This window comes from Hypanus sabinus, chromosome 1 (genome assembly GCF_030144855.1).
Source record: "Hypanus sabinus isolate sHypSab1 chromosome 1, sHypSab1.hap1, whole genome shotgun sequence".
NCBI lineage: Eukaryota > Metazoa > Chordata > Chondrichthyes > Myliobatiformes > Dasyatidae > Hypanus > Hypanus sabinus.
The window spans coordinates 200300503-200316188 of record NC_082706.1 but is presented as its reverse complement, the minus strand read 5'-3'; the positions used below and the strand labels follow the sequence as shown (position 1 = coordinate 200316188).

Below are 15686 nucleotides of genomic sequence, written 5' to 3'. Positions count from 1 at the left end.
CAATATGTCACCATATACAACTGAGATTAATTTTTGCGGGCATACTCAGTGAATCCAATAATCATAATGGAATTAGTGAAAGACCAGTGTGCAAGACAACAAACTGTGCAAAGACAAAATTAAAAATACAATTATAATAAATAATCATAAAGTCATCGAACTCTACAGCACAGAAACAGGCTCTTTGACCCATCTAGTCTGTGCTGAGTGTTTAATCACATTAACCTGCACCAGGACCATAACCTCCCCAGTACCCTTCCCTTCCCTTCCACGTACCCATCCAAAGTTATTAAACATTGAAATTGAGCTCGCACGCACCACTTGTACCGGCAGCTCATTCTACAGTCTCACGACTCTCGGGATGAATAAGTTTCCCCTCATGTTCCCCTTAAACTTTTTATCTTACACCCTTAACCCATGACCTCTAATTGTAGTCCCACCCAACCCATGTGTAAAGGGGGTTTCTTCTTTTTTCTTTGTTACTGTGTATGTAATCAAAAGGGCTTCTTTGTTTTGTTAACTAGCAGGAATGCTAATTTACTGATAATGAGAATTGTATTCCTTTGTAAACCAAATGGGGATTAATGTTCTTTCTTCTGAGTCTGTAAGCTTTTGTTGACGGGCTTTTGGGGAGATCGGCGTGAGGGGGTTGAGAGAGAGGACACAATGCTGTAAGCTGGGTGAGGAACGGACCCCAAGCGGGGGTCCGAGGCCAGGAGGTACTCCGAGGAGGGGGGATGAAGCTAGATGTGCTTGGTTGACCACTCAGAGGGTCCTGAGCTGCAAGTCGAGGAGTTCGGAGGGGATCGAGTGGTGGCCAGAAGACTTCAGTAATTGAGCTCCAACGGTTGCGCATGAAGTGGTTTGGACTTTGATAAGTTTGGTGCCTTTTCTTTATTTTTTCTCTTCATATTTACTGTATCGTTATTAATCACTTAGTTATAGTAACCTTTATAAATTGTATTCATTTAATCACTTATGGTGTACTGTCTGTTTTTGGGTGAGGCGGGGACATCACACAGCATCCACACCAGCTGATTACCCAGTTTGGCGGGGCCGAAGGCTGCTCCCCCTAGACGAGAACGAGCTGAGCGAGCCTGAGGCGACCCAGGGGGTTACACTTGCAAAAAATCTGCTTATATTTATCTATATCTCTTAAATCTGTATAACTCTATCAAATCTCCCCTCATTCTTCTAGGGAATATAGTTCCAACCTATTCACTCTTTCCTTTGTTACAAATGAGGAGCAACTCTGATGGGCAGAAGGGTGCAAAGTCGCCCCCCCCCACCCTTTTTGAGAATCGCAAAACCGCTATTATTTCGGGTCTGATACCGAGGAGATGAGAGATAAACAGCTGATGTCAGTTAATGAGAGAGTGACAACGCAGAGATACACAAAAGTGGAATGTCTCCTAACAAAAGCAGAAGGGAACCACTGATTACTGCTACTGTCTCTTGGAGAAGGAATCATGTATTGAGTACTGTTCTATTCATTGAAACCCCTCAGGGGGCAACCAGAGCGGTCTGGTTGATGGGTTGCATCGTCCCAACCTGATTGACACCTGAGACCCCGTGAGTGGGGATAAAAGTAAGGTCTGGGGAAACAACCCCTCAGACGCACCAGGAAAGATGCTACGAGACCGGTGGGGGCGTGTGTGTGTCCACCCTTGCCTGGGTGACGAGTCCACCACGGAAGAACGGTCTAGCTAAAGGACGGAGGGGTCATACGTGAATGGCCACAACAACAACGCATCGACGGATCAAGATCAAAAAGGAAAGTCGGCAAGTCAATAGCTGTTACTCTCTCTCTCTCTCCAACAATTGCAACACAGCAACCAACAACTACTGCAGCCTGCATGAACTGAACTGAACTTTATATTTCCATTGGACAATTCATTATCCCCTAGACAACGATAGAGCTTATTTCTTATTGATTAATATTATACCCGCACTTTTAGGTTTAGTATTGATGACGTATATTATCTGTATCTTTGTATTGATGTTATTTTTCTGTATTTTTACTAATAAATACTGTTAAAAATAGTATCATCAGACTTCAACGGATATTCCTATCTTTGCTGGTAAGATACCCAGTTACGGGGTTCGTAACACCTTATAACTCAGCTCCTCTCATTCCTATTTATTGCTGATTTATTATAAGCAATAAATATTGAGAACATGAGGTGAAGAGTCCTTGAAAGTGAGTCCATAGGTTGTGGGAACATTTCAATGACGGGGCACCTGAAGTTAGGTGATGTTATTCCCTTACGGTTCAGCAGCCTGATGGTAGAGGGTTAATAACTGTTCCTGAACCTGGTTCCTGTACCTCCTTCCTGATGGCAGCAGTGAGATTAGAGGTGGGGGGATTACTCTGGAGTTAGGAAATGGATAATGAATATAAATTAAAATGCGAAACAACCTTCAGGAAATAAAACCTTTCACAGCCAAAACGTCAACTGTTTATTCCACTCTACAAATGCTGCTTGATTTGGTGAGGTCCCGCTGTATTCCCTCTGTGTTGCTGAAGATTTCCAGCATGGCCATAATCTCTTGTGTTTAATGATGCTTTGGGGTCATCGAAATGACTCGCTGGATGTGGGACGTTCTGATTCTGTACTACAGAAACTATGCAGGGGAAGACAATAACTCACTGTTGGTGTTAACTGGTAGTTATTGACAACCTCAGCATGAGATCAGGGAAGGCGTTATCTGGCCATTTCCTGCACTAACACATTGTTACTAATATATCCCTGCCACTTAACACACAGCTCAGGAAAGATCTGTTTCATCACTTAGCATTCTCATTTGCTGTTTATTCAGGACCCTGAGCCCGCATTACCCTTACTCAATTCTTTATTGGAATTTTTTAAATGACAAAAATTCATTCTAAACAACACTTAAAACTTGTCAAAAGCATCTGCCATTACAGTAAACATTCAAATCAGCCAACGAGAAAGCTCTGAGCCACTCACAGCCAATCACGTATTACTTCACGCTCTGCCTCTCTCGCATGTGTAAACGTTCTTGTTCCCTCACCAATTTACTCCATATTTTTCACCCATAATGTCTGGAAAATGGCTTGCAACTTCCAGTGACGGTATGACACCGAAGATGGCTAGGAAAAGCATTAGCATGGATGTGAAACTGCATTGTCATGGTGGGAGTATTAATAACAAGGATGCTTCGAGAACCGGCAGAGCCACACATCCTGGGTGAATCTGAGGACGGATGGAGAAGAGGAAACACTAGCAAGAAACCTCAGCACCAGCGTCACCACGATCACTCAAATCATGGACCAGCTCATCGATAATGACCCTGACTGGGAGCGAGAGGTGTTCTCAACAAGATTTCCTGCTACCGAGAACAGCTACGTGAGAAAAAACTTAAGAAAAGGCAGTCAAATCTTGATGCTTACTTGAAGAATACAGTACATCTGGAGTGGGGCTTGTTGTGTCCATTCTGGGGCAGCTCACTCACGTTGTCCCCACCGGACACTCAGCTCTCACCTGTGGCTCCAAGTAGCTGTTTGTTTGCATGCGAGAGTGGCCACACCTCGGTACACCACTTAGACAGGTGGGCTAAACCAGGTGAGGGTAGCTGATGGGTCTCACACTCCGGTGAGATGGGGATACGCCTGTCCTAGCATGCAAAGTCAGCTCCGGCGAACTGGGCAGATTAGACCTACAGTGAGATCCAAAGGACAGAAAGGCGGCTCCAGGGCAGGACAAGGTCATGGACGTCCACAGCAAGCAGGGAAGACCCCAGTTTGTGTCATTTGTTCATACCAGTGGACCCAGACTTCTGAGGCTGAATTAGAGGAACTGCCCCAGTGCACAACTTTTCCACTTTAAAAACTCTCCCACACAGGATTCACTATCATCGCCCGATTATGATGAACAACCAACGCCTGCCATATTTTTCTGATTGACTGTAAATGAACAAAATTAGCCAGCCCATTTACACTGGATTAATTCCATCAGGCAGGAGGTACAGAAGCCTGAAGGCACACACTCAGCCTCCTCTCTGCCATCTGATTTGTAAATGGACATTGAATCTTTTGGACACTATCTCACTTTAATATACAGTATTTCTGTTTTTGCAGTTTCTGTTATCTATTCAATATATGTAACTGATTTACTTGTTTATTTATTCTTTTGTAATTTTATTTATTATTATTTTCTCTGCTAGACTATGCACTGCATTGAACTGCTACTGCTAAATTAACAAATTTCACTTCACATGCTGGTGATAATAAACCTGATTCTGAAATAAAATACAGTTTTATAATCCTGTAGTAGTATTGGTAGTGTTCTAATTTGTTCTGTTTCATTTAAATACATCATTTGTTACTCAGTTAAACTGTATCCCTAATGAAGATGACAGAGTTTATGTGTTCAGTTAAACATTAGATGAATTAGATATTGTATCCAGTGCTCCCAGCAGCCTCTTGTCTATCGGTGAGAACCAACGTAGATTGGGAAACTGCTTCGCCAAGCACCTAAGCTCTCTCCACCAGAAAGTGTGAGATCTCTCAGTGACCACCCATTTTAATTCCACTTCCCAGTCCCATTCCGACATGTCAGTCCATGTCCTCCTCTACTGTCACGATGAGGCCACACTCGGATTGGAGGAGCTTCACTTATATTCCATCTGGGTAGCCTCCAATTTGACCACATGAACATCGATTTTTCGAACTTCCAGGGAAGCCGCCCCCCCCTCCCCCTACTTCACCACTTCCCCATCCTCTTTTCCCTCTCTCACTATATCTCTTTGCCTGCCCATCACTTCCCTCTGGTACTCCTCCCCCTTTTTCTTTCTTCCATGGACTTCTGTCCTCTCCTATTAGACTCCCCCTTCTCCAGCCCTGTTTCTCTTTCACCAGTCAACATCCCAACTCGTCACTTCACCCTTCCTCTCCCCCTCCCAGTTTCACCCATCACCTTGTGTTTCTCCCTCCCCTCCCCCACCCTCTATCTCTGACTCCTCATTCTTCTTTCTCCAGTCCTGCTGAAGGGTCTCAGCCTGAAACCCCATAGATGCTGCCTGGCCTGCTGAGGTCCTCCAGCATTTTGTGTGTGCTATCTCCAGCCAACACATTTTTAGTCCCCCTTTCCTCCGGGAGAAGGTTCAGGAGCTTGAAGACTCGTACGGCCAGATTTGGGAACAACTTCTTTCTAACTGTGATAAGACCGCTGAACGGATCCTGACCTGGATCTGGGCCGTCCCTTCCAAATATCCGGACCTGTCTCTCGGTTTTTTTTGTACTACCTTACTTTCCCTTTTCTATTTATGATTTATAATTTAAATTTTTATTATACTCACTATCGACTTGTACTGCAGGGAGCGTGAAGCGCAGAATCAAATATCGCTGTGATGATTGTATGCTCTAGCATCAATTGTTTGGTGACTATAAAGTAATAAATTTCACGTTCATTTGGAACAAGGGATGATTACAAGGAAGCAATGTGAGTGGCTGCTCCACCTTATATTGTTCCTATATCTCTATACTGTTTCTAAAGGGCAGGCACGGTAGCGGAGAGCTTAGTTAGCTCAACATTTTGTAGTGCCAATGATCACGGTTCAATTCCCACCACTGTCTGTAAGGAGTTTGTATGTTCTCCCCGTGACTGTGTGGGTTTGCTTCAGTCTCCTCCCAAATTTCAAAGACACACAGGTTAGGGCAATGGTTCCCAACCTGGGGTCCACAGTCCCCTTACATAATAGTATTGATCCACGGCATAAAAACGGCTGGGGTTAGTAAGTTGTGGCCATGCCATGTTGACACCGGAAGCAATGGCAACCCTTGCGGACTGCCCCCCAGTACATCCTCAGGCTCCAGGCTGTTGATACAAACAACACATTTCACTGTACGTTTCAATATTTTGAGCTACATCTGACAAAAAAAAAGTTGATGTTTTTAAAAAAGAAGTTTAAAAACTTATTTTTAAAATCCTCCAAGCAGTCTACACCTTGCCGTGGTTTGGAGGTTTGAGTGCCTCAGTGACCCGGAGGGTTAAGTTGGCTGGAGTCAGGCAGGGCCCTGTGCTTTGGCTTTCACTCGGGTCACCCATGCCAAATAGATCGAAGCGTAGAGGCCAGACTCCGAGTGGTCCACCGGTCCTCCAGGGTCGGGGGTTCAGCTCAGGGCTGACAAACCCGACTGGTCAAACAAAACGGTTACAGAGACAGCGATGAAGAATCCCTCTACAAGTGTGAGCGACAGAGAGAGATGTGGAGGACCTTCACTGCCGCCCTAAGTGCCTGCAGCATAACAAGCAGTAAGTAATTTTAAAATCTAATCTTGCTGTTGGCATACTTTGGGACCATCCCACCTCCAGCTCCCCACACCACTTGCATCTTACCTCCATCGGGACAGGATCTAGGCCGGCACAGTTTTCGCTGCATTTGTCATAGACCAGTCTCAGCTTCCGGAAGAGGACAGACAACTGGCGGAGGTGTTCCTGCAGTTTCCCCTGCCTGTCCTGATGTGTGGCTGTGTGATACGACACACCATTGGGCAACTGAAACATGCAGAGCACAAATTGACACTTTTACCATAATGAAAATTGTCACATTATCAGCTGTACTACGTAAAAATTTTGAACAGTTCCAGACATCATTGCAGGGTAGCATAGCAGTTAGCCCAGGGCTTTACAGCACCAGCGATTACCGATCTGGGTTTAATTCCCTCCGCTGCCCGTTTGGAACTCATGCATTCTCCTCGTGAATGCACGGGATTCTTCCAGGTGCTCCAGTTTCCTCCCACATTCCAAAGGTGGCAGGTTGGGGTTGTCGAGTTGTGGGCATGCTGCATTGGTGCTGGAAGCATGGCGACACTTGCCAACTGCCCGGCACAATCCCCGGACTGTGTGGGGAAGGACCACAGTACAGGGTTCTTCCGCTGCAGGACAGGTTGGGTGAGGAAGCCCCCTGATTATACAGCTTGGAGCATCGGAGTTCGGAGTTCAATTCCGACGTCAATTCCGGTATATGGACGTCCTCCCTGTGGACTGTGCGGGTTTTCTCCGAGTGTTCCAGTTTCCACCCACACTGCACAACGTACCAGTAGGTGGGTTAACTGGTCATTATAAATTCTCCCCTGATTAGGTTAGGGTTGAATCTGGATTGCTGGAGTATCAGGGTCAAAGGGTTAGATGTGCCTACTCTGCACCCTATTTCCAAGATTACTGTAATAGTGTCAACACCTTCGGGAATCACGAGTGGCAGCAGCAGCACTACCGGTTATTATAGAACACCACTTAACACAGTCTACGAAAGGCAGAAAGAAAAGGATTTGTACCATTTATTCCGGAATTTTTTTTATTATGAATAAAGTTTATTTTTTAATACTGAGATACAGTGTGGAGTAGGACAAAGTTGAGAAAATCTGCAGATGCTGGAAACCCAAGCAACACGCGGGGAATGCTGGAGGGGACTCAGCGGCTGCCTGGCCTGTTGAGTTCCTCCAGCATTTTGTGTGTGCAGTGCAGAGGTCTGTCTGGCCCTTTGAGGCATGCAGCCCAGCAATCCCCCAATTTAATGCTCGCCTCATCACAGGACCAACTGACCGACTGACTGGAACGTCTTTGGACTGTGGGAGGAAACCAGAGCACCCCGAGGACACCCACATGGTCACGGGGAGAACGTGCAAACTCCTTGCAGGCAGCCGCTGGAATTGAACCCGGGTCACCGGTACTGTAGAGTGCTGTGCCCACCACTACCCTACAGGTCCATCCCATGTGTATTTTAATGTATTAAAAAAATCCTCCGACTGCATTGGTGAATGACAAATTCCACTGCATGTTTCGAGGCACATGTGACAAACAGAGCTATTCTGCTGCATCTCTTTGTAAGTTATTTATTGACTAGCATTTCTCTCAGGATCACGCTGACATTGGGCTCTAGCCGAGTTTAAGCACACACCTCAGAGTGACAGTTCTGAAGGTCAAGTGTGCACGCAAGATTTTGCTTGCCAAAAGAGCAGGATGTTTTGCTGAGTTGACGGCATCAGTAAATCTAACGGCCATCCAAAGCAGTTCTGTCTTTTCCCAACAGGGCAGCTCAATCAGACTAGATTCACAGCTCCCGGCCCTGGCGCCAGCCACATCTGCCTAACACCTACGGTTAGTCAAACTCTCAAAGCTTAGCCCAAGTGCTGACATAGGAGTAAGGCCCCCTGTCCTGTGCTGGACCAGAGGATTCCCATACTTCTTCCCCACTTTCTTTCCAGTCCTGATGAAGGGTTTTGGCCTGAGATGTCGAATGACCAGAAGACCATGAGATACAGGAGCAGAATTAGGCCATTTGGCCCAACAAGTCTGCTTCTGCTTGGCTGATCTGATTTTCCTCTCAGCCCCAGTGCTGGAGGAAATCAGCAGTTCAGGTGGCATCTATGGAAAGGAATAAATATTCAGCGTTTCGGGGAAAGACTCTTCATCAGGACTGGAACTGAAGGGAAAAGAAGCTGGAATGAGAAGGTGGGGGGAAGGGGAAGGAAGGCAAGCTAGAAGGTGAAAGTGAAGGCAATTGGGCCAGGTGGGGGGAGGGGATGAAGTGAGAAGCTGGGAAGTGATACTTGGAAATGGTAAAGGGCTGAGGAAGGAATCTGATCTGGGTGCAGGGTGGACCATAGAGAAAAGGAAGGAGAAGAGGCACCAGGGGGAAGTGATAGCAGGTGAGGAGAAGAGAAAAGTTAAAGCAGAGAGCCAGAGTGGAGAATTGAAGAAGAAGAAAAAAAAGGGGAGGGGGTGAAAATACCAAGAGTTAGAGAACTTGATGATACCGCCTTCAGGTTGGAGGCTACCCAGGTGGAATACGAGGTGTTATGCCTCCAACCTGAGAATGGCGCCACTGATGCAGCAGAGGAGGTCGAGGACAAACAATAGACAATAGGTGCAGGAGTAGGCCATTCGAGCCAGCACCGCCATTCAATGTGATCATGGTTGATCATCCACAATCAGTACCCTGTTCTTGCCTTCTCCCCATCCTTGACTCCGCTATCTTTAAGAGCTCTATCTAACTCTTGAAAGCATCCAGAGAATTGGCCTCCACTGCCTTCTGAGGTCTGAGGCAGAGCATTCCATAGATCCATAACTCTCTGGGTGAAAAAGTTTTTCCTCAACTCCATTCTAAATGGCCTACCCCTTATTCTTAAACTGTGGCCTCTGGTTCTGGACTCCCCCAACATCGGGAACATGTTTCCTGCCTCTAGCATGTCCAATCCCTTAATAATCTTATATGTTTCAATCAGATCCCCTCTCATCCTTCTAAATTCCAGTGTATACAAGCCCAGTCGTTCCAATCTTTCAACATGTGACAGTCCCGCCATCCTGGGAATTAACCTCGTGAACCTATACTGCACTCCCTCAATAGCAAGAATGTCCTTCCTCAAATTTGGAGACCAAAACTAACACAATACTCCAGGTGTGGTCTCACCAGGGCCCTGTACAACTGCAGAAGGTCCTCTTTGCTCCTATACTCAACTCCCCTTGTTATGAAGGTCACCATGCCATTAGCTTTCTTCACTGCCTACTGTACCTGCATGCTTACTTTCAGTGACTAATGAACAAGGACACCTAGATCTCGTTGTACTTCCCCTTTTCCTAACTTAACACCATTCAGATAGTAATCTGCCTTCCTGTTCTTGCCACCAAAGTGGATAACTTCACATTTATCCACATTAAACTGCATCTGCCATGCATCTGCCCACTCACTCTACCTATCTAAATCACCCTGCATTCTCCTAACATCCTCCTCATATTTCACACTGCCACCCATTTTTGAGTCATCTGCAAATTTGCTAACGTTACTTTTAATCCCTTCATCTAAATCATTAATGTCTATTGTAAATAGCTGTGGTCCCAGCACTGAGCCTTGTGGTACCCCACTAGTCACTGCCTGCCATTCTGAAAAGGACTCGTTAATCCCTATTCTTTGTTTCTTGTCTGCCAACCAATTTTCTGTCCATGTTAGTACCCTACCCCCAATACCATGTGCTCTAATTTTTCCCACTAATCTCCTATGTGGGACCTTATCAAAGGCTTTCTGAAAATCCGGGTACTCTACATCCACTGGCACTCCCTTGTCCATTTTCATAGTTATATCCTCAAAAAATTCCAGAAGATTAGTCAAGCATGATTTCCCAGGGACTGGAATGAAAGTAACTGGGCACTGGGAAACCCTGCTTGTTGCGGACGGAGGAATTTCCTTAGTCAGAGAGTGGTGAATCTGTGGAATTCATTGCCACAGGTGGCTGTGGAGGCCAAGTCATTGGGTATATTTAAGGCAGAGGTCGATGGATTCTTGGTTAGTCGAGGTATGAAGGGTAACAGGGAGAAGGCAGGAGTTTGGGGCTGAGAGGGAAAGTGAAATAGTGGAGCAGATTCGATGGGTCATTGGCATAATTCTGCTCCTCTATCTTATGGCTTTATTGACAAGTGAACTGGCTGCATCATCGTCTGGCATGGGGGAGGGGGGCTACTGCACAGGATCAAGGCAGAGAGTTAAGTTAGTCAGCTCCATCACGGGCAGTAGCCTCCATAGTATCCAGGTCATCTTCAAGGAGCGACGCCCCAAAAAAGTAACTTCTATCATTAAGGACCCCCATCACTCAGGGCATGCCCTCTACTTATTGCTGCCAGCCTGAAGCCACACACTCTATGATTGAGAAACAGGTTCTTCCCCTCTGCCTTCAGATTTCAGAATGGACATTGAACCCATGAACACCATCTCACTACTTTCTTTAAATTTCCTTCTTTTGCACTACTTACTAAATTTAACTAATATATAAACATTTGCCACAAAGTTAACTAATTTCACGACAACAACAATGGACTTTTCCATCTATTTGACACACAAAATGCTGGTGGAACACAGCATGCCAGGCAGCTATAGGGAGAAGCGCTGTCGACGTTTCGGGCCGAGACCCTTCGTCAGGACTAACTGAAGGGAAAGATAGTAAGAGATTTGAAAGTAGTGGGGGAAGGGGGAAATGCAAAATGATAGGAGAAGACTGGAGGGGATGGGATGAAGCTAAGAGCTAGAAAGGTGATTGGTGAAAGTGATACAGAGCTGGAGAAGGGAAAGGATCATGGGACGAGAGGCCTCGGGAGGAAAGGGAGGGGAAGCACCAGAGGGAGATGGAGAACAGGCAAAAAACTAAATATGTCAGGGATGGGGTAAGAAGGGGAGGAGGAGCATTAATGGAAGTTAGAGAAGTCAATGTTCATGCCATCAGGTTAGAGGCTACCCAGCCGGTATATAAGGTGTTGTTCCTCCAACTTGAGTTTGGATTCATTTTGACAATAGAGGAGGCCATGGATAGACATATCAGAATGGGAATGGGACATGGAATTAAAATGTGTGGCCACTGGGAAATCCTGCTTTTTCTGGCAGACTGAGCGTAGGTGTTCAGCGAAACGGTCTCCCAGTCTGCCTTGGGTCTCACCAATATATAAAAGGCCACATCGGGAGCACCAGACGCAGTATACCACACCAGCCAACTCAAAGGTGAAGTGTCGCCTCACCTGGAAGGACTGTCTGGGACCCTGAATGGTGGTGAGGGAGGAAGTGTAAGGGCAGGTGCAGCACTTGTTCCGCTTACAAGGTTAAGTGCCAGGAGGGAGATCGGTGGGAAGGGATGGGGGGGACGAGTGGACAAGGGAGTTGTGTAGGGAGTGATCCCTGTGAAAAGCAGGAAGAGGGGGGAGGGAAAGATGTGCTTGGTCGTGGCATCCCGTTGGAGGTGGCGGAAGTTACGGAGAATTATATGTTGGACCTGGAGGCTGGTGGGGTGGTACGTAAGGACAAGGGGATCCCTATCCCGAGTGGGGTGGCGGGTGGATGGGGTGAGGGCAAATGTGCGGGAAATGGGAGAGATGCATTTGAGAGCAGAGTTGATGGTGGACGAAGGGAAGCCCCTTTGTTTAAAAAAAGAAGACATCTCCTTCGTCCTGGAATGAAAAGCCTCATCCTGAGAGCAGATGCAGCGGAGACTGAGGAATTGTGAGAAGGGGATGGTATTTTTGCAAGAGACAGGGTGGGAAGAGAAATAGTCCAGATAGCTGTGAGAGTCTGTAGGCTTATAATAGATATCAGTAGATAGGCCGTCTCCAGAGATGGAGACAGAAAGATCAAGAAAGGGGAGGGAAGGTGTCGGAAATTTGAGGGCAGGGTGAAAGTTGGAGGCAACGTTAATGAAGTCAATGAGCTCAGGATGCGTGCAAGAGGCAGCGTCAATGGAGTTGTCGATGCAGCAAAGGAAAAGAGGGGGACGGATACCCGTATAGACTTGGAACATGGACTGTTGCACAAGGCCAACAAAAAGGCAGGCATAACTGGGACCCATGCGGGTGCCTATGGCTACACCCTTGGTTTGGAGGAAGTGGGAAGAGCCAAAGGAGAAATTATTGAGAGTAAGTACTAATTCCGCTAGATGGAGGAGAGTGGTGGTAGAGGTTGGATTGGTTAGGTCTGGAATCCAAAAAAAAGCGAAAAGCTTTGAGACCATCTCGGTGGGGGATGGAGGTATATAGGGACTGGACGTCCATGGTGAAAATAAGACAGCGGGGGCCAGGGAACTTAAAATCATTGAAAAAATTCAAAGCATGAGAAGTGTCACGAACATAAGTGGGAATAGATTGAACAAGGGGGGATAAGACAGTGTCAAGGTATGCAGAAATGAGTTCAGTGGGGCAGGAGCAAGCTGAGACAATAGGTCTACCTGGACAGGCAGGTTTGTGGATCTTGGGTAGGAGGTAGAAACGGGAAGTGCGTGGTGTGGTAACTATGAGGTTGGTGACAGTGGATGGGAGATCCCCAGAGCTTACAAGGTTGCTGATGGTATAGGAGACAATGGCCTGGTGCTCCTTAGTGGGGTCATGATCAAGGGGTAAATAAGAGGAGGTATCAGAGTGTTGTCACTGTGCCTCGGCCAGGTAGAGTTCAGTACGCCAGACAACAACAGCTCCCCCCTTATCAGCAGGTTTTATCGTGAGGTCCCAACCTCCTCTTATTTACCCCTTGATCATGAATCCAAACTCAGGTTGGAGGAACACCACCTCATATACCGGCTGGGTAGCCTCCAACCTGATGGCTTCCCCCCCACCTTTCTTTCTCCCAAGGCTTCCCGTCCCATGATCCTTTCCCTTCTCCAGCTCTGTATCACTTTCGCCAATCACCTTTCCAGCTCTTAGCCTCATCCCACCCCCTCTGGTCTTCTCCTATCATTTTGCAATTCCCCCTCCCCCCACTACTTTCAAATCTCTTACTATCTTTCCTTTCAGTTAGTCCTGACGAAGGGTCTCGGCCCAAAATGTCGACAGTGCTTCTCCCTATAGATGCTGCCTGACCTGCTGTGTTCTAGCAGCATTTTGTGTGTGTTATTGTTTGAATTTCCAGCGTTTGCAGATTTCCTTGTGTTTGCTCTTTAATTTCACGACACATGCCAGTGAATTTAAAGCTGATTCTGAGAATAAACCAGTCTCTGATTCTGATAAAATTTAAAAATAAACAACTCTGAAGTCAAGACTTTCTGACAAGTGCGAAGGTTTTTTGGAAACATACTTATTTGCTCTGGTCTGCTCTATTTACTCTTTAATGCTTAAAAAAAAGGGTTAAATTAACTGAACTGATATCAGACAGGCGAGCAGAGTGAAACATAAGATAATGAAAAGCCTTTGGCCTGAAATGTTAACTTATTTTCTCTTCCTAAAGATGCAGCCCGACCTGCTGGACACTGAAGTTGATTTATTTACTGAGATCCATTGTGGAAAAGGCCCTTCGAGCTGCATTCCTCAATTTAACCCTAGCCTAATCACGGGACAACTTACAATGCCCAATTAACCTACCAACCAGTACATCTTTGGACTGTGGGACGAAACCGGAGCACCTGGAGGAAACTCCTTACAGGCACATTTAGATGGAAACGTAACAAAGATTTTTACTCCTCATGAATAAGAAGGATGTAAGTAATAAAGTCAATTCAATCAGTGGAGGGAACTGAACCTGCGTCGCCTGTACTGTAAAGTGTTGTGCTAACCTAATCACTACACTGGAATTTAGAAGGATGAGAGGGGATCTGATTGAAACATATAAGATTATTAAGGGATTGGACACACTGGAGGCAGGAAGCAGGTTCCCGCTGATGGGTGAGTCCAGAACTAACAATATAACAATATATAACAATCACAGCACGGAAACAGGCCATCTTGGCCCTCCTAGTCCGTGCCGAACCCTTAATCTCACCTAGTCCCACCTACCCGCACTCAGCCCATAACCCTCCACTCCTTTCCTGTCCATATACCTATCCAATTTTACCTTAAATGACACAACTGAACTGGCCTCTACTACTTCTACAGGAAGCTCATTCCACACAGCTATCACTCTTTGAGTAAAGAAATACCCCCTCGTGTTTCCCTTAAACTTCTGCCCCCTAACTCTCAAATCATGTCCTCTAGTTTGAATCTCCCCTACTCTCAATGGAAACAGCCTGTTCACGTCAACTCTATCTATCCCTCTCAAAATTTTAAATACCTTGATCAAATCCCCCCTCAACCTTCTACGCTCCAATGAATAGAGACCTAACTTGTTCAACCTTTCTCTGTAACTTAATTGCTGAAACCCAGGTAACATCCTAGTAAATCGTCTCTGCACTCTCTCTAATTTATTGATATCTTTCCTATAATTCGGTGACCAGAACTGCACACAATATTCCAAATTTGGCCTTACCAATGCCTTGTACAACTTTAGCATTACATCCCAACTTCTGTACTCAATGCTTTGATTTATAAAGGCCAGCGTTCCAAAAGCCCTCTTCACCACCCTATCTACTTGAGACTCCACTTTCAGGGAACTATGCACAGTTATTCCTAGATCTCTCTGTTCCTCTGCATTCCTCAATGCCCTTCCATTTACTCTGTATGTTCTATTTGGATTATTCCTGCCAAAATGTAGAACCTCACACTTCTCAGCATTAAACTCCATCTGCCAACGTTCAGCCCATTCTTCTAACCGGCATAAATCTCCCTGCAAGCTTTGAAAATCCACCTCATTATCCACAACACCTCCTACCTTAGTATTATCGGCATACTTACTAATCCAATTTACCACCCCATCATCCAGATCATTTATGTATATTACAAACAAAACTAGAGGCCACAGTTTAAGAATAAGGGGTAGGCCATTTAGAACTGAGATGCAGAAAAACTTTTTCACCCAGAGAGTGGTGGAAATGTGGAATGCTCTGCCCCAGAAGGTAGTGGAGGTCAAGTCTCTGGATGCATTCAAGAGGGAGTTAGATAGAGCTCTTATAGATAGCGGGGTCAAGGGATATGGGGAGAGGGCAGGAACGGGGTACTGATTGTGTATGATCAGCCGTGATCACAGTGAATGGCGGAGCTGGCTAGAAGGGCCAAATGGCCTACTTCTGCACCTGCTGATATTGTCTATCGACTACGCTACTGTGCCGCCCCTTTGAACTTTGAGATATTTCCAGCATTTTATGATTGAGGAATTCCTAACTATATATTTTTTGAATGATTTGAAATCACCCCCACTTCACAGAACGGTCAATTACAATTCACCTCCAGGGAAAAAAAACAGATGTCTATTGCATTAACGAAAAGATTAGATAAAGGCATTGCTCAGCAGATAGCAACCACATCACATGATCCCATTCAAAGCATTAG

General features: G+C 45.9%; 1 protein-coding gene across 3 annotated transcripts in view; it reads right to left on the bottom strand.

The window, feature by feature from the left end:
* Positions 1–15686, bottom strand: part of LOC132401859 (mediator of RNA polymerase II transcription subunit 30-like) — a 109373-nt gene that overhangs the window by 43000 nt on the left and 50687 nt on the right. For all 3 annotated transcript variants that reach the window (XM_059984167.1, XM_059984158.1, XM_059984148.1), the window contains exon 3: positions 6363–6521. In XM_059984167.1, the coding sequence (XP_059840150.1) occupies positions 6363–6521 (159 nt within the window). The remainder of the gene's footprint in view (positions 1–6362; positions 6522–15686) is intronic.